The sequence below is a fragment of the Nyctibius grandis genome, chromosome 3, assembly GCF_013368605.1.
Source record: "Nyctibius grandis isolate bNycGra1 chromosome 3, bNycGra1.pri, whole genome shotgun sequence".
Taxonomy (NCBI): Eukaryota; Metazoa; Chordata; class Aves; order Nyctibiiformes; family Nyctibiidae; genus Nyctibius; species Nyctibius grandis.
This window is the reverse complement of record NC_090660.1, coordinates 44003531-44030965: the sequence shown is the minus strand read 5'-3', so window position 1 is coordinate 44030965 and position 27435 is coordinate 44003531. Positions and strand designations below refer to the sequence as shown.

General features: G+C 44.1%; 2 protein-coding genes across 2 annotated transcripts; one reads left to right on the top strand and one right to left on the bottom strand.

The window, feature by feature from the left end:
- Positions 1-14193: 14193 nt before the first annotated feature.
- On the bottom strand, positions 14194-17052 carry ALG2 (ALG2 alpha-1,3/1,6-mannosyltransferase). Its single transcript, XM_068396845.1, has 2 exons — positions 16692-17052; positions 14194-15923 (listed from the first exon to the last, which is right to left on the bottom strand). Exons 1-2 carry the CDS (start codon positions 17016-17018, stop codon positions 15021-15023), a joined length of 1230 nt encoding a protein of 409 aa, XP_068252946.1. The 5' UTR covers positions 17019-17052; the 3' UTR covers positions 14194-15020.
- A 337-nt stretch (positions 17053-17389) lies between these two features.
- Positions 17390-22299, top strand: SEC61B (SEC61 translocon subunit beta). The gene is made up of 4 exons (XM_068396789.1): positions 17390-17474; positions 17569-17666; positions 18004-18105; positions 21966-22299. Exons 1-4 carry the CDS (start codon positions 17472-17474, stop codon positions 22051-22053), a joined length of 291 nt encoding a protein of 96 aa, XP_068252890.1. The 5' UTR covers positions 17390-17471; the 3' UTR covers positions 22054-22299.
- Positions 22300-27435: the final 5136 nt, after the last annotated feature.

The following is a 27435-nucleotide window of genomic DNA, read 5'->3' as shown; positions in this document are numbered from 1 at the left end:
CTCTTTAAGTTTTTTTAACTCACCTGAAACTACAGCCTTTGTTATTTGTTCTAATCAACTTTCTGTTGCCATTGTAAATGACCTTGCTCTTTGGGTGAGAGAATCTGATATAAAAGGCTTCTAAAGAAGGAAGCTGAAAACTAGAAGTCCTGCAGGCAAGAGAAAGGAGATTTTAATTAAGTTGTAAAAGGAGTTGATCTTCTTGCCTGTTTATCATCTGCTTGTTATACAGAGGAGTTTCCATCCAAGCAGCTGCAATATTGCAGTGGCAGTGTACTGCAATCTGAACAGCAGGGATCTTTTTTTCCACATTCATACCATGGTCATTGGAAGAAGTCTCACAGATCCCAGTGTGTCATAGATCTAATCTTTCTTTCACTCTTCTATATGGCTTCCACATGCTCCTAAGAGAATAGCATTTCTGTGCCACGTACAATTACATGAAGCATTAATCACAACAGGCAGCAACTTCTGCTCCTTTCTTCTCGCACATGGTGACCATGCAGGCCATTCTAGGACGAAACTGTCTGAGATGAGGAGAACAGCTTCCTGAGTGTTCTGTAGTAAGAAGGTGCCTCTTGTATCATAATAATCACAGAATCACAGAATCAACCAGGTTGGAAGAGACCTCTGGGATCATCAAGTCCAACCGTTGCCCTGACACCACCATGTCAACTAGACCATGGCATTGTGTCATGTCCAGTCTTTTCTTAAACACATCCAGAGATGGTGACTCCACCACCTCCCTGGGCAGCCCATTCCAATGTCTAATAACCCTTTCTGAAAAGAAATTCTTCCTAATGACCAACCTGAACCTCCCCTGGCGAAGCTTGAGGCTGTGTCCTCTTGTCCTATCGCTAGTTGCCCAGGAGAAGAGGCCGACTCCCACTTCACTACAACCTCCCTGCAGGTAGTTGTAGACTGCAATAAGGTCACCTCTGAGCCTCCTCTTCTCCAGGCTAAACAGCCTCAGCTCCCTCAGCCGTTCCTCATAGGTCATACCCTCCAGACCCTTCACCAGCTTGGTCGCCCTCCTCTGGACTCGCTCCAACACCTCAACATCTTTCTTGAAGTGCAGGGCCCAGAACTGGACACAGGATTCAAGGTGCGGCCTCACCAGTGCTGAGTACAGAGGGACGATCACTTCCCTAGACCGGCTGGCTACACTATTCCTAATAGAGGCCAGGGTGCCATTGGCCTTCTTGGCCACCTGGGCACACTGCTGGCTCATGTTTAGCTGGCTGTCGATCAGCACCCCCAGGTCTCTTTCCGCCGGGCCGCTTTCTAACCACTCTTCCCCCAGCCTGTAGCGCTGCATGGGGTTGTTGTGGCCAAAGTGTAAGACCTGGCACTTGTTCTTGTTGAACCTCATGCCGTTGGTCTCGGCCCATCTATCTAAACTGTCCAGATCCCTCTGTAGGGCCTTCCTACCCTCCAGCAGATGGACACTCCCACCCAGCTTGGTGTCATCTGCAAATTTGCTGAGGGTGCACTCAATCCCTACGTCTAGATCATCTATAAAGACATTGAACAGCACCGGCCCCAGAACTGAGCCCTGGGGAACACCGCTAGTGACCGGCTGCCAGCTGGACTTTGCCCCATTCACCACCACTCTCTGGGCTCGGCCATCCAGCCAGTTCTTAACCCATCGAAGAGTCCACCCATCCAAGCCCCGGGCAGACAGTTTGTCTAGGAGGATGCTGTGGGAGACAGTGTCGAATGCCTTACTGAAGTCTAGATAGACTACATCCACAGCCCTGCCCTCATCTGCTAAGCGGGTCACTTTGTCATAGAAGGAGACCAGGTTGGTCGAGCAGGACCTGCCTTTCATGAATCCATGTTGGCTGGCCCCGATGCCCTGATTGTCCTGCATGTGCCGTGTAATGGCACTCAGGATGATCTGTTCCATCACCTTGCCTGGCATCGAGGTCAGGCTGACAGGCCTATAGTTCCCTGGATCGTCCTTCCGACCCGTCTTGTAGATGGGCGTTACATTTGCTAATTTCCAGTCAGCTGGAACTTCTCCAGTTAGCCAGGACTGCCGGTAGATAATAGAGAGTGGTTTGGCAAGTTCATTTGCCAGTTCCTTCATTACTCTGGGGTGAATCCCATCCGGGCCCATAGCCTTGTGGGTGTCCAACTGGCACAGCAGGTCACTAACTGTCTCCTCCTGGATTACGGGGGGTTCACACAGCCCCCCGACCCTAATTTCAGGCTCTGGGGGCTGAGTCTCCTGAGGACAACCGGTCCTAACATTAAAGACCAAGGCAAAGAAGGCATTGAGCACCTCTGCCTTTTCCTCATCCCCTGACACTACACTACCCTCCTCATTCAGCAAGTGGTGGAGGCTCTCCTTGACCTTCCTTTTGCTGTTGATGTATTTGTAAAAGCTTTTTTTGTTATCTTTGACTGTAGCAGCCAAATCAAGCTCTAACTGAGCTTTGGCCCTTCTAATCTTCTCCCTACACGACCTGGCCACGTCCCTATAGACCTTCCAAGTTGCCCGACCCTTCTTCCAGAGCAAGTAGGCTCTCTTTTTTTCCTTAAGTTCTAGTCTAAGTTCCCTGTTTAACCAGGCCGGTCTTTTTCCCCGACAGCTTGTCTTCTTACACACCGGGACAGCCTGCTCCTGAATATTTAGCAATTCCCTTTTGAAGCATGTCCAGCCTTCCTGGACTCCTTTGCCCTTCAGGACCAACTCCCAAGGGACTCGGTCCACCAGCCTCTTAAACAGGCTAAAGTCAGCCCGCCGGAAATCTAAGGCAGGAGTTCTACTCTTGCCCCTCCTTACTTCCCCCACTATCAAAAACTCTAACATTTCATGGTCGCTATTCCCAAGACGGCCACCGACCCTCTCATCTCCCACTAGTCCTTCTAGATAAAGAGATAAAGAGATGAAGGAAATGAAACTTGATAAAAGCAAACAGCAAGTGTATTGTAGGGGAGGGGAGAGAGCAAGAGAGAGGCAACACAGGGTATCGATGCCAGCATAACCACTGCTTATCACAGTGTGACTCTGGACTTGAGGTGTGGCTGCTCACAGCACCATACAGCTTGTTTTCAGTGAGTTTCTTCCTCTCTGCTGGATCATTCTTCAACAGGCACAAAACACTTACAATGTTGCTCCCACATAAAAATGATTTCATGGTTGGCAACTGAAGTGATGTTATATCAGGTTCTAGACGAAGATATGAAGAATATTACTGTATCCATCTGAGTTCATCTTAGATTAAATATTTTCTTAAATTAGAACATACTTATCCACTTGGAATTTAGGTGAAGAGGCTGTGCCTTCCCCCAGTCCATTAAAATAAATCAAATGTATGGGCACACATGTAGATAAATTCTGATTCCTATTACTGCGACAAAACTTGTATCTAATTTCTTATGTATGTAAACTCACTGCTGGTACTCCAAGTTTGTTCTTTAAAAAATGAATGTAATTAGGGCCTATTTTATATCTGATTGAGAAAAATGCCCTTTAGGAGACTGGTTCAAGGGCAAAGCTACCTACTCTGGAGAAAAGCACATCTCTTACTGAAAACCTGGCCATTGTTAGATTGCCTGTGGAAGTCTTGGGTTTCTCCTGAGTCTCAGTTTGAAGAAGATCCTGGCACAGAGTGTTTTATCTCAAGCCATTCCGTATCTTTCCAATCCTTTTTATTAATCATTTGTTTTAACACTTTTTGTGATCGCTTTGTGCTCAGATCTGCTTCTTCAAAATGGATCTTTCTTCTTTGAAATTTGCTGCTCTTCTGTGTATAGAGGTCTCAGGATTCACTTTCTCTTGTCCTTTTATAAGGATTAGCAGAACAATGAATCACTTCTTGGTAACTGCGAGATCTGGAGCATACGAAACTGTCTCCTTTGCTCAACTACAGAATTTTGCTTTAAGTTACTTTTGGGGACAATATTCATGCTTGGAACCAAATAAAAATCAAGGAATCTTCTACAAATGTAGGTACTAGCTTCTTTGCACCTTAAAGGAAGGAAAGTTAATGCTTCATCATTCCTATCAGATTGATGCATGTTCTCTAATCCTTCTGGACTGTTGTCTATTATTCTTTTAAAAGCCTGCCTCTGCAGTCCTTGTTAAGGTGCCTTGTTTGAGATGACCACGGTTGATATTTTTCCATATTATATTTTAGGGAACCTGTTCACCTGCATGAGTCAGAGTTTGTTTTGCCTAATTTTAAGTAAACGGGTACATAATCAAAATCTCTTTCCCTTGTCAAATACACAAGTTTGTTAGAGCTGTAGGGTTAGACTACCATGTTAGGTTAATGGCAAGTGCCCTTACTCACTGCAGAGAATATTTTAAATTTAATTCTAATTAATATCTGCTTCAGCCTCCAGAAATGTAGTCTCACCAATAACCACATAACCCTCAAGTTCTAGGAACTGACTTCCCTTTAAGAATATATAGGCAGAAAGAAAACTTACATGAGCATTTTTATCGCTATGGGGAACAGTCTGGACTGGGCCTCCTCTCACTCAAAAGTGAGAGATCTCCACAGTGGGTTTGTATATATACAAAGTATTTTGAGACTTGAGCATCCCAGATTACTTATGAAATAGAGCAGGAATGCAAGCTGGGGGATTTTGCCCTGCCACCTATTGTGAACTTTCATGTAGATTTAGTGATCAAAAATTCATAGCTTAGGTTTTGCAATACTATTCACTTTATTCACAGTAAGTCCAGATTGGTAGCTTAACTTAAAAGAGCTGATTTCTTGTCTTGAATTCATGCTGAAGTGTTCCAAGAATACTTCTATGCAAAAAATTAGACGCTGCTGGAATAGGTGACAAAGCATTCTCTCCTTTAAGTATTATTAAAGCAGACACTAGCACTGGATGAATTAAACGTCCCCTCTCAGCAGAATTCTCTCGGTGTATTGCTGTTTATGACGATGCATAGCTTTTTCCTGGGACAGGAACACTTTCAGGAAGGGAGTTGTCTATTTTCATGTCCTTTAAGCACTGCATCTGCTCTTTGGGTGCCGCCTTGATCCATTTTTCCATGGTTTGGGATACTTTGGGAAAGAAAGGTTCTGCCTAAGAACAGAAGAGGTCTGAATACGGATCAAAGATCAGACTGGATTTATATTCTGTTTTCAGCAGCGCATGAAAGCAGATGCTTATGTCTAGTATTATTTCTGTGTTATCTGATACAGTTTCCAGCTCCTAATCACCAGTTATTGATGGACTTTCTAAGCAATGACTGTATTTGGACCATCACTTTTTAACTCGATCTATTTGCCTAACCCTTTTTTGAATCTGTTTTTGGCTTTTAGTATTATTTCAGCACTAAGGAAAAGAGTTCCCACAATGTAACTGTGCTGTGAGGAAAAAGACTTTATGTTTTTGGTTTTACCCTGCAGTAAGCCTGTAGAACCTGCAGTCCAATGCTAATGTTAAACAAGTGTCATCATGCAGAGGAGAAAGCAGCATAATCAACAGAACCAGAAAAAAATAGGTTGTATTTTCCTATTTAGTGTTTCTTTTTTTGCTGCTAAGTATCTGCACGAGTACAAGTTTAACACAGAAGCGTGACACTGGATTTGCTACACCTAAATCTAAGGAACATATTGAATTAATAGTCTTGTTAGTGTCACACTCAAATCACAATTTCAGACCACTAGGGCTTCTCACAGTGTCAGAATATAGCCCTCATAGATAAATGGAATTAACTGATTGCTCAATAGCTGTGGATAGTGCACATGGAAGAGGCTGTATAAGCTTTTTTTTTTTTAATTCACTAGACAGCTCCTCCCAAGCCAGTCAGACCCCAGTTTGGGATTATTCTGTCCCAAGTGTGGGGCTTTACGTTTATCTTTGCTGTCTTCAGTTCTTGTTGGCTCAGTCTTCCAGACTGTCCAGACTTCTGTGCATGATGGCTCTACTTTCCAGCATGTGTAACTTTCCTCCCAGCCTGGTGTCATGTGCAAACTTGGTGATGACATTTTCAGTACCATCATCCAGATCATCGACAAAGATGTTGAACACTATTGGACCCAATGGTGACTTCTGAGGTACTCCACTCTTACTCTCTGACCAGAGTCCAACCTCCTTCTCAAAGCAGGGTCAGCTATGAGATCAGACCAGGCTGCTCAAGAATTTATTGATCAGGTCACGAAAACCTCCAAAGATGGAGACTGTGCTACCTGTCTGGGCAGCCGGTTTCATGGCTTGTCTGTTCTCATGGCGACCAGTTTTTCCTTATATCCGATTGGAACCTTCCTTGATTTGATATATGCCCCTTGTCTCTTGTCATCCCACCAGGCACCAGGGTGAAGAGCCTTGCTCCTTCTTTCCAGTAACCCCTTACAAGAACTGGAAGGCTGCTATTAACAAGCCCACTTCCCTCAGTCTCTCCTCACAGGGCACATGCTACTCTCTGACCAGGTTCTTTTACATATTCCATGCGTGAAGGATTTAATGTTTAACACCAAGCCTACTGTTTTTTTAAGTTATCTTATGTTACATGGGGTTTTGATCTATCAGAGTGATATAGCAATGTACTTAAATCACAATTCAGGTACAAATCATACTTAGGAGAGTTTCGCAACTGTAATACGCACTTGAGTCATAATAAAAATGCGATTTCCATTACCAATCTCTGTAATATAATCACCATCATGATGCCGGGTGTTTGCAGCCTCCGGGAAGCAATATGTGGGTTGAAACCCACTCAAGCCCATAGCTCTCTTCAGAGTTCTTCCTGTTTGTTGTTTGTATTTTATACTCTACATCACGCTGTGCTGGTATATTTGCATTCATTTGATTAATTCGGGGACCAACAGCTACACAGCCAGTTCATTCACCCAGATGATACAGCCATTTGCCTAGAGCAAAGGCTACCTTCTGGTTCCCTTTGTGCTGAGGTAAGTTCTGTGCTCGGTAATTCACACGTCATGCCACCCCCAGGCCTGCCCTGCTCACCCTGCCTGCACACTATGGGATGCCCACCTCATTATTACACACTGCTCCCGGCTCCCTGTCCCTTAGTGACCAAATGGCCCTTGCTGCTCCCTGGCAGTCTAACTCTGTCCTGACTGGATGCGGACAGGTGGTGAGAGGTAAGAGAAAGGATTCACTGGAGGGAAACTGAGATAGCTGGGGATTGAGGTGGTCCTGGATTTCCTCCTGGCCTATTTGAGTGCTGTTTCCTTCATTAGCACCAAAGATGGCTTCATTCTTCCTGACCACTGATGAGCCCCCACTAGAACATCAGCCACCTTCATTCAGCTGCTGTATAACTTGTGCTGCTCCTGTAGGAGCTCTGCTTGGACCTCTCTCACCTTGGTGGAGGGTCAAATGCCCTGCTAGGCTCCAGTCACTAGGTCCTTCTGAGCAGTCCTTTGCCATGTTGATGTTCTTGGGTTTCACTCTGTTAAGAAAAGGTTTTTCAAAAGCGAGATGCAGGAGGCGAATGGTCTATCTCAGGTGCTAGAAGAGGGATGCCGATGAGAGATACCTTCCTACTAGGTTTTCTGCTTCCATAGTTCTCTGTCCTCTTGTCCTGTGTTCGCAGAGGAGGTGATGGTCAGGATCTCTTCCTGCAATCAATCATTACAAGATTTAATGTTTGTTACTACACATAGCACCTTGTTCAGCTGTAGGTTTGTTTATAGAGCTGATCCTAGGCCAGGATCAAGATTAAAAAAGAGGAAATCAGACAAGGTGTGATGCTCCTGTGGTTTATTTTACACACATGTAAATAAAGACACAGACAAGAATTATGCTTTGTTTTTTTTCACTTTTGCCTGGGAATAACTGAAGACGGCTTCTCAATTTTTTGTCTTTTACAAATCTTGCTATACAGTGCAGGAGTTCTGTGCATAATTGTGAGGGGAAAAGTTCATTAAATTAAAATATGGTATGTGCCTGTAGTTGTAGTCTAGGTTGTTTGAAGGCTAATTTCCCAGTGACAGATTATCTTATGCAAGGGTTTTAAAACTTAGCAACTCTTGTTCTCTTTCTCCATGTAAAACAACTCCAAATGGTTTCTATTTTCATTTTCTCAATCATTATATTTTTCTTCTCTTTCAGTGAACAGGAATTGGAGTCATAAAGATACCACAATGTTAATAGATTTGTCTCAGAGTTCATGAGGTCAAACTTGTTGGTCTTCCCATATGACTAACAGTGCAAAAATCTGGAATCAACTCAATCAACTCAATCAATCTTGGGCATAAAATAACCAGCACTGAAGAACTGCACATCCATAAATCAATAGAGACCAACCTCTGATTTATTTCTTTTTGGGTCACGTGTTCTATTTTCACCATAAAAGCAGATAAAGGTAACTATAATTAAAATGTCTATTTCCTTCTCTACTATTTGTGTTAGCATTCATGCTATTGAATACACCTCGTTCATAATACTATATTTTTTCAGCATTCTACAGTTATTGGTTCATTAAAAATACCCGTGATGTTAACTGTATAATAAATTACAATTCAAAATAAAATAGCAGCCATTTCATCCATGAGAAAGAATAATAAAGCCATAATAAAAAGGAATAAAGTTTAGCAATATGATAATGTAGCATGAGGTTTTTATAGACTCCATGTAAATGTTAAAATCTATAAATTTTTTATATTGTGTAAAATTGTAAAAAATAGTAATGAAGGGGGTGGGGAGAGGGAAAAAAAAGCAACATTACCAGGCTGGTTTAATCCTGAAATTGCTGTTATTCTGTTTTCTTTTTATAATCTGAAAAAGAGTGTATAAAAATTACGCGTATGAAATTGTGGCTTTTCTTATTTACTGTAGTTATTAAAGGTAAATTGAAGAAGGAAAACTGTGGGTTTCCACTTTCCAGCCCACAGTACTGGTAAGTGAAGAAACTCTGAAGCCTAATCACCTCTCTTCTTGCCTTCCTTTGTTCACACCTAGTATCCCTGTACATACTCTGCCCTTATTTTTCCAACTATGCTTTAAAAAACTTCTGTATTTGGCTTCTTTTTATATATTTGGCTTCTAACTGAAGGTAGAATCACAGAATCACAGAACGATTGGTGTTGGAAGGGACCTCTGGAGATCATCTAGTCAACACCCTGCCAAAGCAGGTTCTCCTAGAGCACGTTGCACAGGGTTGCGTCCAGGCGGGTTTTGAATGTCTCCAGAGAAGGAGACTCCACAATGTCGCTGGACAGCCAGTTCCAGCGCTCTGCCACCCTTTAAGTAAAGAAGTTTTTCCTCATTTTCAAATGAACTTCCTGTGTCTCAGTTTGTGCCCGTTGCCCCTTGTCCTGTTGCTGGGCACCACTGAGAAGAGCCTGGCCCCATCCTCTTGACACCCTTCCCTAGGGTATTTGTAAGCATTGATAAGATCCCCCCTCAGTCTTCTCTTCTCCAGGCTAAACAGACCCAGCTCCCTCAGCCTCTCCTCATAAGAGAGACGCTCCAGTCCTCTGATAATCTTTGTAGCCCTCCGCTGGACTCTCTCAAGTAGTTCCTTATCTTTCTTGAACTGGGGGGCCCAGAACTGGACACAGTATGGTCTCATTAGGGCAGTGTAGAGGGGTAGGATAACTTCCCTTGACCTGCTGGCTGCACTCTTCCTAATGCACCCCAGGACAACCATTGGCCTTCTTGGCCATGAGGGCACATTGCTGGCTCATGGTGAACTTGTCCAACAGAACTCTTAGGTCCTTCTCCGCAGAGCTGCTTTCCGGCAGGTCAACCCCCAACCTGTACTGGTGCATGGGATTATTCCTCCCTGCGTGCATGACCCTACACTTGCCTTTGTTGAATTCCATTAAGTTCCTCTCCGCCCAGCTCTCCAGCCTGTCCAGGTCTCACTGAACGGCAGCACAGCCTTCTGGTGTATCGGCCACTCCTCCCAGTTTTGTGTCATCAGCGAACTTGCTGAGGGTACACTCTGTCCCTTCATCCAGATCACTGATGAATAAGTTAAACAAGACTTGACCCAGTACGGACCCCTGGGGAACACCACTAGCTACAGGCCTCCAACTAGACTCAGCACCGCTGATCACAACCCTCTGAGCTCTGCCATTCAGCCACTTCTCAATCCACCTCACTGGCCACTCATCTAACCCACACTCCCTGCGCTTTCCTGTGAGAACGTTGTGACAGACAGTGTCAAAAGCCTTGCTGAAGTCAAGGTAGACAACATCCACTGCTCTCCCCTCATCTACCCAGCTGGTCATGTCCTCATAGGCGGCCATCAGATTGGTCAAGCATGATTTCCCCTTGGTGAATCCATGTTGACTCCTCCTGATAACCTTCTTTTCCTCCATATGCTTAGAGATGACATCCAGAATGAGCTGTTCCATCACCTTTCCAGGGATGGAGGTAAGGCTGACCAGCCTGTCGTTGCCTGGGTCCTCCTTCTTGCCCTTTTTGAAGACTGGAGTGACACTGGCCTTCCTCCAGTCCTCAGGCACCTCTCCTGTTCTCCATGACCTTTCAAAGATGATGGAGAGCGGCTTGGTAATAACATCTGCCAGCTCCCTCAGCACTCGTGGGTGCATCCCATCAGGGCCCATGGATTTGTGGGCATCCAGTCTGTCTAAACGATCTCTAACTTGATCCTCCTCAACCAAGTGAAAATCTTCCTCTCTCCAGACTTTCTCTAATATTTCCAGGGTCTGGGATTCCCGAGGGCTGGCCTTAGCAGTAAAGACTGAGGCAAAGATGGCATTCAGTAACTCCGCCTTCTCTGTATCCTCCACCACCAGGGCACCCACCTCATTAAGCAGTGAGCCCACATTTTCCCTAGTCTTCCTTTTGCTGCTGATGTACTTGGAAGAAGCCTTTTTTGTTGTCCTCGATGTCCCTTGCCAGATTTAATTCCAAGTGGGCCTTAGCCTTCAGACTAAGCCACGGCTTCCCCCATAGCCTCCCTGCACCAAGGTGTCATAAGACTTGACCCCATGGCCACCTGCAGTTTCTGTTTCGACCCCAAGCCCTGCACAAAACTGTGATCAGTATGCAAAGGCAGATCACAGCCGTATAGGCTTCTCTAACCTCCCCTGCACCCAGAGTGACACCCCCTGCCCACCAACTCCTTTAGTGCCTTTTGGGAGCATCTAGGCTTTGTCATGCTCCAAATCAGCAGCCCTCAAGGAGCATCTCAAGGACAATCTGGTACGTGGGCTGACCTGCCCCTCTACCTCCACTGCCAGTGCCCTGTATTTTTTGTGAAAAAGAAGTATGGGGGTTTCTGACCCTTCATAGAAGGAGACTGCCAACTTAAGGTGACTTCAGCCTACCTGGGATCCACATGCCAGCAGTTGGGGTTCACCAGGTACCCCAGGAACTCCACTCTGTGCTGTTGAAAAGAGCAAATCTCTGGGGTCTGACATGGAGCCACGTGCAAGTGACTCAGGACTTCCCTGGCATAGTCTGTGTGCCTGTTGAGCATCAGAGAACATGAAGATGTCAAGAATACCGCTACATAGTTATCAAGCAGGCTGTGCAGGACACTCACAAAACAATGGAAGGTGGTCAGAGCATAGAGGAGACCAAATGGTATCGCAAGATCCTCATAGTGTCTGTGTCTGGTTTAGAAAGCAGTTTTCCACTCCTTCCCTTCTAGCGTGCAGGGACTGTAGAGTTTCTTAGAATTTGCCAACTTCTTTTGATCACTTGTAACAGGGTTTTCCAGTATCATGGCTCCTATAACAGCACCTACTTGGAAGGGTCCTCACTTTCTATGGGCATAAGAAGCACATGTAGCTTCTGAGGAACTGAAAAGTCATTCACCACAGCCTGCCTCACAGTCCTGCCCACGCCCTGGCTGGCATTTCATTGTGGAAGCAGATGTTTCTGTGTCATAGGGGCCATACTCTCCCAGAAGCTGTCCCAAAGCAGGACCCAGGACCTTATGTCTATTTCTCTAGGCTGCTCACCCCCACTGAGAGTAATTATGACATCTGGGACAAGCACCTGAAAATCAAAGCTGCCTCTGAGGAGTGGTAGCACATTCTTCAGATAGCAGAAGAACCAACAGTGGTGCTGACCTACCACCAGAACGTGGAATACAATTGAGGGATGAGTTGCTTCTCTCCCCACCTTGTCTGCCAGGCTTCTCTCTCTGCACACTTTGTTAACTGTCCATTCATCACTAACTTTGGTTTCCAACCCAAAAGCCTACCAGCCACACCAGCTGCCTCACATGTACCTGCACCAAGTGACTGTCAGAGCAGGGGGTTTGTTGGTGCAACTGACAACACAGTTGCCATTTCTACCACAGTGAAAGCAATCCCCTTTTCTCCAACTGTATTCTCATTCTTGAGGGGTGAGGTAGGTGGTATCTATGTCCAGGGCCTCTTCCTCTGGGGCCAGTAAGGAAGGTGGAGCAAAACATGGTGCAGGTCTGCATATGCTCCTCCTGGCAGAGCCAGGTGCTTCTCCAGTGATAGGCCTGTCTGACAGGCTGCCCCAAGCTCTGGAGTAGGCCAGTCCTAACCATCTCATTTTTGAGGGCCTCAGACAGCCCTGGACTTTAGAGGGCCATAACGGCTTGCTCTTCACACTCAAGTTTCCACAGTAAACTCCAGGAATTGAATTGTTTAGTTAGTGGCCAGCTGCTTCCCCTGCCGGAGCACCAGCAAGAAAGACGGCCTTGACCACTGCACAGTTGCAGTCCCCCAAAAACTGCTCCAAATCAATGAATAAGTCATCAGGTTTTGGAGCATAGGGCCATTGCATTCCACACAGTCTAGATCTACTCTTGGGTTGCCCTGAGAGCTGGTAGATTACTACTCCTGAGCATCTGATGTTCCTTGGGATATACAGCCCCTGGATAGGCTGTAAAGATTAGCCACATCCGACTAATAAATCGTGATACCATTGTCCAAGTCCCCACTGAATGGTTGTAGAAGTTGGGGTGCAAGAGATGCTGAAGCAGCCTGAGAGGCTGCGCCACACCTCTCCATGCTGATCATAGCTCTCTGCAGGATTCTGAGGTTAACCTGCAGCTGATGGGCAGCCTGAAGGCCAGGTCCCAAACAGTCAGCTCAGAGCTTGAGATGGCCCGAGCTACCTGTCAGGAAGCAGCAAGACTGCTCTGCAAGGGATGACAGTCAAAAGCTGAGGGAGACCATATCAACAAAGGGACAGTGATCACAGCAACCAGGGCACAGCATCCAAGCAGGGCAGCCTGGTGGCAGTAACAGATTCAGTTGACAGCCCAGTGATCACCAGGTAAACATGAGATGGCAGGTCAAGTCCAGGTGCAGTTCATGAAATCCAGTCAACAGGAGCTGCAGGGCACAGAGCTGGGCACACACCTGCCATCAGCACCGCTCAGGAAAGGGCTGGAAGCCAAGGTTTGAGCATAAATGGAGCTACCCCCACAGCTCTGCTGGCAAGTGTGCACTGGCGCGTACCTTAGGCTCCAGGTTAACTCTGGTGCAATCTGGAGAGGAGAATGTAACATAAACTAAGCAGACACAGGAATCGGCTCCAACCGTCTTACACCTTCTAACTGGAGCTTAAAACCCAGGCCAAATACGGTCTTGAAGGTGTTAATGTCAATGACCATACATGATTTTCACACTCTCTCTCCAGGCCCTTCAGTCAGTCATTGCTACACCCATCCTGAAAAAGCTGCACAAAGATTTAGGAAAACCTTTTAAGTGGTGGGAAGGAGCACACGTGCAGGAATAGCCGAGAGAGAGACAGATTCAGGCTTGCCAGTTCTTCTGACACGAACGGAAATGTTGGAAACAGGGCCTGTGAGACCACCCGCTCCCACTCCACAATGAAGAACCATTATAGCATCCCAACTTCCTGATTAAAGACAAGGACAGACTTTGTGGATTTTTGCTTGGTTTACTTTAAATAAAACCTTATACTGAGACCGCGGTTGCAGTCCTAAGCAACAGAAAGACTGGTCTCTCTGTTGTCAAGTACTAAATGTGAAAATGCCTTAAACGTTATCTTAAATGAAAATTGCAGTATTTTATAGATTAGTCACTCAATCCATTTTCAGACTTAAAATTCAACTGTACGGATTGTGTGTTATTGGCAAGCAAACAGAACAACCAGCTAATAAAGATGCGCTAAAAAGAGATAGATAAAAAAATCAGATATTCCCTGCCCAAAACCAGGTATTACACTTGAAAAAAAAAAGTCAACCTATTGTCACACAGGCAGTCACCACACTAGGAGAAAAGCGCCCCCCAGCTAAACCATTCAGAAAAATTACACCAAAAGTTACCACTAAACCAGGCAAAATAAAATGTCTTTATTGCCTGCTCCAGATTACCACCCTTTTAAAAAGTGTGCTGTCATTTAGAATGAAAAGTTAAATAAAGGGGATATAATTTAAATCTCTACAAACCAGAAACTGATCTCAAAGTAAAACTACACCCTGAAGCACTGCAGGCAACTGCATAGACATAGAATTTCAGCACTAACATTTTTGCCTGAGGTAGGCCGATGTCCTTGGTTTTATTCTAGTCTTGGCTTCCTCCTGCCCACACACCTGTACACTTGTTGATGACACCCAGTGTGACCACACAATGCAATTTAAGAACAGAAGTACAGTAAAAGGTGAATCATTTTAAAACCATACCATTCATATCCCTAACGGTGTTTTTTTTTTTAAACATGCAGTCAGTTGGACTGTGCAATCTCTCCATACTTCAGCTAAGACAGCTCTTTTACTCAAAAATGAACATTTTAAATTCCTAAAGCTGCGCTTGTCTGTACAAACTCACGTTTTGTAAATTGAATCAGCCACACCGTAAAATGTGCAGTAATTTCCTAGTAAGTTACTGCCATTAACTATGCATTTTTCCAAGGCACAGTACAGAAAAGCACTCCTACAAGGGCAGATGAGCCTACCACATGAAAATGTTAACCTTCTAATGAGACAGTGGGACGTTCTGCTCGTTCTTTGTATCGAGCGACATAAAGCAGCACAAGAAGCACAACAAGGAAATTCAGACGTCCCGGATTCTTTGTCAGTCACAATGAATACCGGTCCCCTACACAAATGAGAGATGCAAAGCTGTAAAATATAATATGGGAATATAATTTTATTGTGTTAATCTGCATATGTATTGGTACAGCTGTTCTGTGAATGCTTCTGAGGAAAATTTTTCCATAACTCTGGCTCTCCCAGCTGCTCCCATTGTGTCCTTTAAGAGAGGATCTCTCACAATTTTTTCCATGGCCTCAGAGAATTGCATTGGCAGAGGATCACACAAAAATCCTGTAACATTATGCAAGACTGATTCTAAAGGGCCACCTGAATTAACCGCTACAACTGGACATCTCATATACATTGCCTCCAGAGGAACAATGCCAAAATGTTCATTGCTAGGTGTATAAAGCACACATACAGAGTTACTAAAAAGAGAGATTTTCTGTTCATCTGAGAACGATCTCAAAAAAGTGACATGGTCATTAACACTAAGCTTGGCTGCAAGGCTCCTCAGCTCTTGGTAGTGCTCCACATTTTCCAGAACTCGTTTATCATAGCCACCTGCCATAACCAGGTGAACTTCATTCCACTCCTGAGAATCAAGTCTTCCTTGAAGCTCATGCAAAGCTTCAAGGGCCAGTGCTAAATTCTTTTTTCTCTCATACCTATTAATGGAAAGAAACAAGAACTTTTTCTTTTTGGGTATCAGGTCAGCTATGTCCGCAGGAACTACTGCTTCAAAGCTACTGATATTGAGTGATGGGTAGAGGACATCTGGGTTTATGTGAGATAAGGACTTAAACGTGTCCTTGAATACACTAGCGGTGAATCTGCTGTTCACAACAATACAGTCTGCCATGCCAGTCGTGTACTCTTCCAGCCAGTCGAGTGGTAATCTGTAGATGCGCTTCAGGAGAGATTCTCTCTTGGTCAGAAGCTGATCAGGAAAGTGACAGTAAAACAAAACCTTCTTACGGGTTCTGGCCAGTCTAAGTACAGGAATGCAAGCAGACACCTAGTACAACCAGGAGAGACAAGAGAAGAAGAAACAGCAGTTGTTTGTGTTAGTGCCACTGGTGCATGTATGTGATTTCAAAGCCATGACCTAAGAGCCAATCATGGAATTGTCTTCATTGGAAAGGACCTTTAAGATCATCAAGTCCAACCGTTAACCTGGCACTGCCAAGTCCACCACTAAACCATGTCCCTAAGCACCACAGCTACACGTCTTTTAAATACCTCCAGGGATGGTGACCCCACCACCTCCCTGGGCAGCCTGTTCCACTGCTTAACAACCCTTTCAGAGAAGAATTTTTTTCTGTTATCCAATCTAAACCTCACGCACAACTCCAGACCGTTTCCTCTCGCTCTATCGCTTGTTACCTGGGAAAAGAGACTAACATCTGCCTCGCTACAACCTCCTTTCAGGATCTTTGTGAGCCAAGTGCCTTCTCTCTCTGCCCTCCAAAAGGGCATAGAGCAGCCTCCCTCGTCCAGCACCTCCTGCTGTGGCTCTGGGTTTCCTCCCTTACCTCGGCCTGTGAGGCCACCAAGACCCCTTCTCTGCCAAGACCCCTTCCCCACCCAGGCCCCGTCAAACCGCAGGACCTCCCCACGCACCTCCTCCCACCAAGACTCACCACCCAAAGAGAGAGCCCAAGCCGCAGTGGCTTCTTCTCCCTCCAGTCACCCCGCAGCCCGCCGCCAGCCCCACCTCCCCTCACCGCAGCAGCGGGGCCGCAAATGGCGGCGGTGGCGCCCCCCACCCGCCCCGGCCCCGCACCTGGTCGCAGACGAAGGCGTCAGCCCTCTCGCCGCTGAGCAGCAGGACGTACAGCGCCACGAAGGCCATGCGCAGGGCGGCGCACAGCGCCTGCCCGCGGCCCCACAGGCTGCGCGGCAGCCACCCGCCGGCCTGCCGCACCGACAGCCCCCGCGTCTCCGCGAAGCAGCGCCCCGCGTCGTAGTGCGCCGTCCAGATCTGCACCCGGCAGCCCCGCGCCTGCAGCGCCAGCGCCGCGTCCACCACCAGCCGCTCCGCCCCGCCCAGCCCCAGGTCCGGGTGCAAGAACACCACGGACGGGCCCTCCCCGCCCGCCGCCACCGCCATGGCCGCTCCGAGGGGAACCGGGGCTCCCCCGCCCGCCGGCCACGCAACGGGCAGCAGCGCGCATGAGCAGCCCCACGGCCCCCGCAGGCCACGTCAACCTTCCTCCTGGGCCTTCCCTGTCGCCCCACCCGCCGGGCGCCCTGGCGCTGCCTGGCCCCTAGTCCCGCGCGTCCCCTGCTTGGCCGTCCCGACCCGGCTACTGGTGAGGGAGCGGTGGCAACCGAGGCGACACACGGAGTCAGCTCGCTCAGCAAGCTGCTGCTGAGGGTGGGGGGGGGGGGGTGGGGGGGGAGGGAAAAGAGGCCGGCTCTGCTCAGGCACCATCCCGGGCAGCCGCGAGGCCCCGGGAGGCGCGGCGCGGGGGCGGGGCCTGCTGCGGGCAGGGACGTGGCCGGAGCGGCCCCAGAGGAGCGTGTGAGAGGTCGTGCCCAGTTCCGAGTCAGCGCTGCTGCCATGGTGAGGCCCTACCCGGGGCAGGGGGTGGCTGAGGCGCTCCCCCGGCCGTGCCCGCCTCCTCTCATCCCCTCCCGGTTCTCTCCTCTCTCCGCAGCCCGGGCCCAACCCCAGCGCTACGAGTGTCGGCTCCTCCGGCCGCTCCCCTAGCAAGGCCGTGGCTCCCCGCGCGGCGGGCTCCACCGTCCGGCAGAGGTAGGTGCCCGCGGCGCCTTCCTAGTGGGGAGGGCAACCCTGTCCCTTGTGGCTGGGCAGCCCCAGCCGGGGGCAGACGGAGGGCGCAAACGGGCTGAGCTGTGCGCTTCCGTGGGGGGTGCGGGCAGGGTTCCTGCGGGTCTGACTCGTGGGGCCTCGGTGCAGCTGGCCGTAGCCCCAGGCGGTGCTGTGCCAGCCATCGTGCCCGTCGCTTGCTTGGCTGCACGGGCTGATCCAAGTGATTTGCTTCTGCAGAGTCTCTTGGGGTGCTTAGCGGTAGAGGCTGGCAGAGTGCTCGTGTAATTTGGTCTTTCTTTCGTTCTGTTCTCCCCTGAAGGAAGAATGCCAGCTGTGGGACGAGAAGTGGAGGCCGTGCCACTTCCACGGGTACTGGTGGGATGTGGCGATTCTACACTGAGGACTCTCCAGGGCTCAAAGTGTAAGCTGGATATGTGGGTGATGACAGGCATGGGAGCTATATATTTCACCTGATTGTATAATCTTTCAGTGTGTGAATTGAGAGATCAATGTTCTGGTCTGCACGGGAAAACATGCTGAATTGATCACTGCTTAGATAAATTTGGGATGAAATATTTTATTTAAAATCCAAACCTGGAGAGGTAGGTTTTAAAGTTATACTGGCTTTAAAAAGGTAGGTACAAGTTATATTTTGTAGTTGCCTAGACTTACCTTAAGTGGTCTCTGAAGACTGCAAGCAGTCCCTTTGAAGGTGGGAAAGCGTACTTGTCACTAGGCATCTACGTGCATGTTTTTGTTCTCTTTAATTAAACTTTTGTTTTTTCTTTATGAATAGATACGTTGTCATCCTGCACCCCTCCTTGAAAACATAATATAACTGATGTACCACACGCTGGTGGAATTTCAGATGTTTTTATTAAAAAGCTGAAGATAAATTGTTCTAGCTAAGCTTGCAAAATGAATAGCATTCCGATACCTTGTATGTCTGTGTTTTTACAAGGTGAATCTTCCAAGATTATGGTCAAAGTATCTGGTGGTAGTGTCCCTTAAGCTGTAAAGAGAGCCCAGGTTTTTACTTCTTGGCCAGTTTGAGTCATTCACATAAGTTTCCCAATCAAGCTTTGCAGCCTAATACTTGGGTAACAAAGGTGGAAGGTGTATTTCAGCTGATAGGCGCGTGCTAAGTCGTACTGTGAGTGGGTGGTTTGTGCTTCTTGTAGAGTTACACTTTATGGCCTCTTCTTCTTGCTGGGTTGAAGAGACACAAGACACTTAGGGATTTCCCTATTGCTTCTTTTTTTGTAGAATCTATTAGTATTTATTTTGGAACCCTTTAAGAAGGCTGCTGGTGTCTGCACGAACAGAACGTTTGGGGAAGACAGCGGTGTTCTAGAGCAAATCTATGCAGATAGACAAGGAGACTATTTTCTGTGTTGTTTGGTCTACTAAATTTCAATTTTAAAAATGAGTAAAACTGAGGGGAAAAAAAAGAAGTGTTCTACCATTAGGTAGATTTTCTTTTTTCAGTAGACCTGTGATACAAGCTGTTAAAACAGCTTTACCAATTTCAGTAAGTTTCCTTGTGAATTCTTTGTTTTCACTTGTGATGTTGAATGGCCACTCAATTGTTCTAATCTTCAATACAAGCAGGTCAGTAGATAAGATTTTTCCCTTCTACTTATGTTACAACACAGTGGCTCCCAGTTTTAAGGTTTTGGAATACTGGGAGTGGGTTGGTTTTTTTTTGCAAGCTACCATGGGTAGCTGTATGGTCAGTCTTTTAGTGGAAGTAACAAATTTGAAAAATGAGTTGGTTGTACACATCACCTGCATGCAAGATGGCACATTTTCTGAACCATGGCTTGGGAGCAACTTTCTTGCTTACAGCTTTCCATGTATTTTTCTACGTATGTTTTTTCCATAGCAACCAATTGTTATGATCTCTGTCCTGTTCAGGAGGCTTAAAAATGAAGATGGGTTATAGAGGGGTTGTGGTTGGCTCAGTCAAGCGCTTCAACCGAAGTTGTTTTTAAAAATGGTTGTGATCACTACTGCATAAAGTAGTGTAAAAGCTTAGCCTGGTGGTGGGTTTTTTTTGTTTCCTTTCCTCATGTTGTTTAAAATATGAGCTCTTAAAAGTACTATGAAAAAATACATAAAACACCTGAGAACAGGTTATTTCATGCTAGCTATGATCAGAAGAATTCTGCTCTAGATCAAAAGTTTTATGTTGTGCATAATTATACCTCTGATGCTTCAGGTATTTAGTATCTGTACTCAACATCAGAAATAATAAATATGTTGAATAAGCCAGTTTGGTTCACCTCAGGAAAGTACATTTATCTGTAGTACAGTATGCTACAAAATATATATGTCTTCAAAAACAGTATTAGCAAAAGGGAGCTGTGGGGGATCTGGTTGAGAATGGGATATGATATTTTTCTCCTTAAAACTGAGATCAAGTATTGTGTACTTTGAAAGAAGACTTGACCCAAACTTGCTGCTCTTTCTGTGGCACTTGGTACCTGTGATTCCTCTGTCTTGAGCTTTCTTGCTTAAAGAGCTATAGGCAGTGTTGCCTGTGGAGCCCTGATAGAGAATCAAATTGGGCTTGTGGTATAGTGTGCAGCCTTACAAAAGACATTCTGAGAATGCATAGTACCAAGTCCTTAGAGGTGCCTGAATCGGGTTTATTTATTTATTTTCGTACTTATTTAAACTGTATGGTGGGCTGAGAAGATTCAGGTGTATGGAGGAGAATTGCAGGGTTTCAGCAGGTTGTTGTTGGGACTGGAGGAAACAAGATACGCATGTTGGTATTAGAAAGCTGGTTATTCTGTAGGGGGATCAGTGTAATCTGCATGTTTAGAAAAACCCACCAAACACACAGACAATCCCCCTATTTATTTCCATGTTGCTGCGTTCCAGTTAGTGGTGCTCCTCTATTCCTGTGTGCCTTCAGCAAAGAGTAGCTTGCGTATTACTGCTACTAAAGGCTCAAATGAATTAATTAGTAATTCAGATTCAGTGTAAGGACTTTGTGCACTTGATATCATTACGATTTATATTATGTAGGACATAAACTTCAAATACGCATAAAACACTGGGGACTGAGAAGTACATTGTGTTGCTTAGTGAAAGGTATCCCTTGATAGGGGTTGCTTATGTAGTCACTGTCTGTGCAGACTTTTTTATTTTGCGCATTTTGTCATTGGTTTATTTGCTAAATGCTTTATGTCTGTGTTCAGGGTTCTGCATACCCAAATAAGACTAAGTATGAGAGATAATAATTGAGTTTTGAAACTCAATGGAAGATTACAATGACGAACATTTGAAGTACATGGACCATGATCTCATAGAAAAATATGTTAGTAAATTGTTTCAGTCCATTTTCAGTTTCTTTTTTACTTTGTATTCAAGTAACATTTACCTGTTTATAAACAGTAACCTGGAGGGTAAATCCAGGCTGGATAAGAGAATTCATGGTGTTTCTTCCAACAGCGGGTTGAAAATCAGAAATGAAATTGTATGAAGTGAGTGGTATGAAGCAGTGTTGAGTGAATGTAATTGTGTAACAGTGCGCATAATAATCGTTGTGTCTCAGAACAGCGTGAAACAGCTGATGTAGTCTCTCAACATGCACCCTAAGATTAAACTCTTTTTAAAAACGTGACTATACAATTTCTAAACAATGTATAAAAGTGGGAAGGAAAAAAGTTAAGAAATATGTTAATTTATACATTTTAGGTAATTGATGGAGATAACTTTGATGTTCTGTGTAACTTTTTCAAAAAAACAGAAGTCCCCATCTCTCACCCGCTGCTGCCGTTGTTTTCAAATGAAATAAAGCCTCTGAAAAAAATAGCTAATGTGAATTTTATGCCAAAATTTTACTATCCGCTAGAGGACTCTCTTGGTTTTTGTATCTGACTCAATCTCTGCTCAGGTGGCTTTCCGAGTAGTAGATACAGATGATAATTTTCTGGAGATTGTTTTCACAACGGTGAGTAATAATGAACCATTAATTACTTTTTAAGTAAGTGGGGTTTTTTGTTATTATACTATGCTTTATAGTTACATAACATTTAGGGTGTGTAAAACTACCTTTAAAAACATAGGGGCAGCAGTAGTTTCTGATAGAGATGGCTCTCTCATTTCTGTGTACTTTAAGGTATTTCTGTGGAAATGGAGTAAAAGTTTTATCATACAATTGCTTACAAACTGGTGAGTTCACTTGGCTGATAATGACTGGCCTTTGGACAAAGCAGACTTTTTTTTTTTTTTTACGTTAATGCTTTTTTTTTTTTTCTTTATTTTTAGTGGGCCTGTTCCAGTTTTGGTCATGAGTCTTCTTTTTATTGCTTCTGTGTTTATGCTGCACATCTGGGGTAAATACACTCGTTCGTAGACTCAGCTGCCAACTTAAAGCATACATCTTGGACCAAAAATATGGTGGATCCTGGTGGTTCTTGGAGAGAGACTGGGGAAGCTTTCTATCACCTGTTGAAGTCCTATCAGCTCTGGCTCTAATACCGAATGAATTTCTCAGTTTGCTATTTGGGCAAGTTTAAAGTCTGTCATGGGTCATTTTATATTTGTATCTGTACACTTAGAATACAGGTATTGCAATAAAAGTTGTATATGGAAGTGAAAAGTCTTAACTGTATTTTTTTCCTCCTATTCCAACATACCACAACTAAAACATTATACTTGTGGTTTTCATAATAACCATGTTTCTGAGTAAATGCCGTTTGCCAGTTCAAACTGGATTCTTCTGTAGTGTACATTGCTATGTAATTTTATGGCAGAGAGTCTTTTTTTTTTTTTTGTGAATGGGAGAGGCAAAATCAGGTGCACAAACATGTGCAGGTAACAAATGTGTTTTGTTGAAATAAAACTGAGGTACACTAGCTGAGCTGGTCATGTTCTGTTAGCTTCAGAAAAATAGCTGGATTTATTTCATTTATTTTCTAAATGCAAGTTAAACGTTACTCAGTGCTCATTATACACAGAAATATATAAGTATGCTTGTTTTCCAAACTGCACTAGAGGAACAAGATCAGCCGGTACTTAACTGATTTTAAAAAGAATTAATTGCATAGCTGTCAAAGACGCAGGTCCAGACTCTTTTGAGAAGACTGAGGGAGGGAAATGGAATGGGAGGGCTGGAAAAGCAACGGTGGCATTTTAAATAACAGGACATGCAAAAGAGCCGAGATACAGCTAAGTGGCTCTTCAGATAACCACTCCAGTTTCCTTCTGGGTGGTGTTCTTTATTTTCCTTTTGAACAGTCAGACAGCTCTTCCTTCTCTTTTTAAAGGTACATACGTATTGGTGCATTAGAATTTCAGTTGTTTCTCACTGCTGATGTGGTCTTGAGATTCAGATAACCAAATCAGGCCTTTTCATAGTGGTGGATAGAATTATTTTAGCCTGTTGATCATGTTATGATTACTGTTTGAAAATCAGCTTGTAATAGGAAAGAGTATTCTTGGTTATGCAGCCATGATACAAGTGTTGACTGCTGACATGTTGTAGAAGCAGCCTCTCTTACGCACCACCGTCCTATAAAGCAATCCTTAAAGCAGCATTACTTCTGAAAAGAAGCAGCTATTCAGAACAAAAACAAGAATAAGGAATGTGGTCTCTAAGGATAATTGCTTTGAGCTGTGCTTATGCCATAATACCTACTGTAAATGTAGAGGGAAAGATAGAAGACTTGAAGCAGAAACTGAAAATTGTCTTACAAAATGTAATGGTAGGAGAGTTATGTTTTTGGAGGAGTCAAAGTTGAGGAACAGGGAATTCTGGTGACTCAAAGGCAGTGGGGTAGCCGAATACACTAAAGCGGTGGAAACTGAGCCAAATAAATCATGTATCAAAGGGGAAAGGATCCACAAATCACTCACTGCTGTGCATATGGAAAGGAATTAAAAACACAAGGGAAAATAAAACAAATAGGGGGATTAGGTCACCACTTCAAAAGGCAGAGGTAAGGATCTCTTGTTTCTTGCTTTGCCTAGCAAGAAAATAAAATCTGTACAGTCAATGATTTCATTTTAAGGCAAGAAAGAAAATGCTAAGAGAAGACCAGATGCAAGTCAGTTGTTCTACTGACCATGTGGACAGGCTGTGCTGCTGACTTAATTTGTGGTACTCAAAGGGAAAGGAGTAATGTACTCTAAAATAGTGTAAGGGAAAGGAATAATGGATAACAGTAATATTAAGTAGGTAACCTCTTTACTCGTGATGATACAGTTTTCTAACACAGCAGGAAAGAGTTTTCTTCGAAACACTTCCAGTCCCTAAAGGCTGTTTTGCCACATCAAGTAATTCCATTTAAAGCCTTCCATATTTTTGCTTGTCTGGTATCCTGTTGCTTCTAAAGACCAAAATCAGCTATGAACTGAGAAAAAGTAAAGGGGCGGGGGGAAGGCTTACTGCTGTACAGCCTACATTTAATTCAACTGAGTATAAAAATGTTGATTATTTTGACAGTGCTGTCCTTGTTTAAATATTTTGTTTTCTAGAATGACCTGTATCATAGATTTTTGCATATACTGTCAAAGAGTTTAACATCTCTCATTTTGCACAAATTACTTCCCTCCCCTTCTTGGCTTTGTATTTTGGAAGTGTGAGCTTTCCTACGGTTTAAAAAACGTTGCTGCTTTAATTCATGAAAGGAGTGATACTTTAGTTGGATGCAGTTAGCTGAAACATCCATAGCTTGCTTTGATGTTCCTTGTACATGATAAAAAAGCAGATTTCTCTATCATATCTTTTCAATTTGTGATCATTTTAATGACTAGCATGTAAGTGTTAGATACTCATGCTCGTATTTTTAGCATTCCATGTACATGAGCTGTAGTGGGTTCTTGCAGTCGGTGTTTTGTATAAAGACTTCAGCTTCACAGAAGTACAGATAAAGAAACCCAGGTTGCGAAGACTTAGCAGGAGTTTGGCCAAAAATGAATGTGAAATTCTGTTTGGCCTGGGTGAATAAATTATGGCCACGCTGATAAACAGTCGCTAATCTGTAATACAGAAAACCAGCGTCTTTCAGTAATAGGTGGAAAAGAAGGGATGGTCATTTGCAAAGCTTCATATCAGACAACTAGGAGTTAGTAAGTCTTTGGATTTTTATGCCTACTTGTAAGTGATTGAAATACAAGCTTGGCTGAGCTGACTGTTAGAAATTGTAAATATCTTTATAGTCTACTTAAGTGCTACACAAGGCTCTAGGTCCACAAGGATCTTTATGTTGTCTCCTTAACAGCAGAGGTTCAGGAAATCAGGAAGAACTTATATTTCCATAGAAGATATAATAAAGTACTAGAATCTTTTATTCCTGACTTCAAAGAAGATATTTGCAACCTCAAGCTTCCATTATTCTTCAAGTGAAGAAGGGGTTTTATAAGGAAATGGTCCTGTCGTACATGAGCACATCTGTGTCACTTAAGCTTTCCCTCCCTCCCCCAGCAACAGATCTGAGTATGTGAGCCAACTTCGGTCCGATATAACAGAGAGGCAGAAGCTGGAAGACACTTTTCTTGAGGGATGGATGGAATAGGTAGCTGGTGGAAGAGGGAGACTGTAGAAATTCCCTCTGAACAAGACTCTCACTTTTAACTTGTTACCTAGCGAGAATAGGGGGAGAGCTAGACTTCTTAAGTACCTTTGATGGGAAAAGCTTTAATCTTCACCCTTGCACCTTTTTGCACACTGAAGTCAATCACTCACAAGCTATGGATCTGTAGGGAAGAGGCTTCTGATATTGCAGAGCTGCCTTTATACTTGTGGTGTCTGTGCAGAAGCCAGCTCTACTACACAAAAGCATTTTTTTTTTTTCTCTAGGCTTCACTATTTACTGGTATCAAGTTGGTTACATCCAGGCCAATCTGTCTTGTAGTTTGCACATGGAGTGTGAACTCCTCCCATCTTTTGCCATCATGTCATGATAAATACTGTGCCTCTGATAATTACTCCTGTGTTTCTCATTCTTGAAGGGACCAAGGGGAAGGGCAGTTGTTCAAGTACATAATTCCTGACTGTCCCATGCATAAACAGCTCTTTTGCAGTAAAAGGATTTTTTTTCTTTTATCACATCAGACTCTGAATTTACCCTCCAAGAAGAAACTGTCAGCTCTTTCCAATGTCTCATCTGTCTCCAGCTGTTTCTTAAGCTCTGTGAGCTTATCAGACATAACATAAACTAGTGTAAGCTCTCTTCAGTACTGTTCACAGTAAGTTATAGTTCCTTGACTACAGGCATATACATATATATCTGTTATAGATAGATGCATCCACATATATATGGTTGCTTTATCAGTTTAGAAATGCAAAAGGATGTGTGTATGAAAATGTAAGGTGGTACACCCTTATTAGACTGCACTGTGACAGCAGTGCAAAGAAGCAAACAGAACAGCTTGTGTTCTCTTCCTCGGCTGTGCTGGCTAGAGATGAGTGGATGCTATACTGAGATCATGTGGTGAGGGCTAAATGATTTTATAAATGTATTAATGGCTTCTGTGAGGGACTTGGTAGAAAAATTCATCCTTTTTTTTTCTGTCTGGAAAAAGGGGTGCCTCTTGTTTCTTCAAAGGCTAACTTCTTATATACTTCCAGCTTTGATAATAAGGCTGCATTTTATATTATCATATTAGCTGCTCATATAAATGTGTTTCATAGAAGGCTATGTTTTGTAGACTTGGCATTGTTAGTAACATATTAAGAGTATTAATGATTCTTAACTTGGGATGTGAGCTATAAGAGGGGACTGTCTGCCTTTTTTTTTTTTATTGACGGGAAGATTGTATAGCATTTGTGATTGTGATTTCTGCTGTGATTTCAGAAGCTGGTGAAAAGAAAGGCAGGCAAAGCAAGAGCAGGTGTGAAGTTACTGAGTACACCTCATCCCTGGCATGTATTGTGACCACCTTCTCTTCTTCTATATTCTAGTTGTCTCTTTCTCTCTGGAGACTGCCAATTATACTGAATTGTGCCATGAAGTAGGATAAGGCTTTGATGCAGAGATGTGGCAGGTAGTAACAATAGTGAACAGAACAGGCCCATTTTATTTATGACGAAATCGAAGTTCAGATGTGGATTACGAGAGATTTGACACCTTTATCTCATATTCTGCTGCAGGTTGCAAATGATTATTCTTTTTTCTTATTTTGAAGGATTTTTCACACAGCTGCCCTCCTGAATAGCATGTACGATTTGTTGACTAACTGGAAATGGAGGAATTTTTTGAAGTTACATTATCATTTCATAAAACAGAACTAAGCAAAACTTTTCATGCACTGCCTCCTCAAAAGAGCTCTTTGTCTTAAAGTGAAATTCTAGCTAGTTTAGTGTGATATTTTATTTTTTTTTTTTTTTAGTTCAAGCATGTATCATTGAGTGAACATACTGACCTGTTTTCCTCCTCTGATACTACAGAGATATCAAATGTATTTACAAATGCTGCAGAGGTAAGACATGATCTTAGTGAAATGCTTCCAAAATAAAATCAGAACTAAATTTACAGTCAATATGCTCCAGTTCCAGAGGGGCTGCATCCCTAACGTCTGTTAATTATCAAACACCATTCTGTGAGGTCTTCCAAGTTTATTAGCTGCTGGTCTGATTTTCTGGTGAGGTAATATGAAAAGAACCTAAAGCAATGCTGCCTTACATTCCTGAGATTGGCTGGTAAGTAATGTTACTCCTTTCTTACATAAAAGTACCATGCAGTCAGAGTATGATATATGTTGTAATCAGTGGAGGAGAGCATATGTGTTCCTC

Bases quoted from the DNA above. Each gene is read 5' to 3' on its own strand.
- SEC61B (XM_068396789.1), top strand. The intron at 17,667-18,003 runs GTAGGTGCCCGC...TCTCCCCTGAAG, and splicing joins GGCTCCACCGTCCGGCAGAG to GAAGAATGCCAGCTGTGGGA. The intron at 18,106-21,965 runs GTAAGCTGGATA...CTTTATTTTTAG, and splicing joins GACTCTCCAGGGCTCAAAGT to TGGGCCTGTTCCAGTTTTGG.
- ALG2 (XM_068396845.1), bottom strand. From the start codon at position 17,018: ATGGCGGTGGCGGCGGGCGGGGAGGGCCCGTCCGTGGTGTTCTTGCAC. The intron at 15,924-16,691 runs GTGCGGGGCCGG...TGGTTGTACTAG, and splicing joins ACGCCTTCGTCTGCGACCAG to GTGTCTGCTTGCATTCCTGT.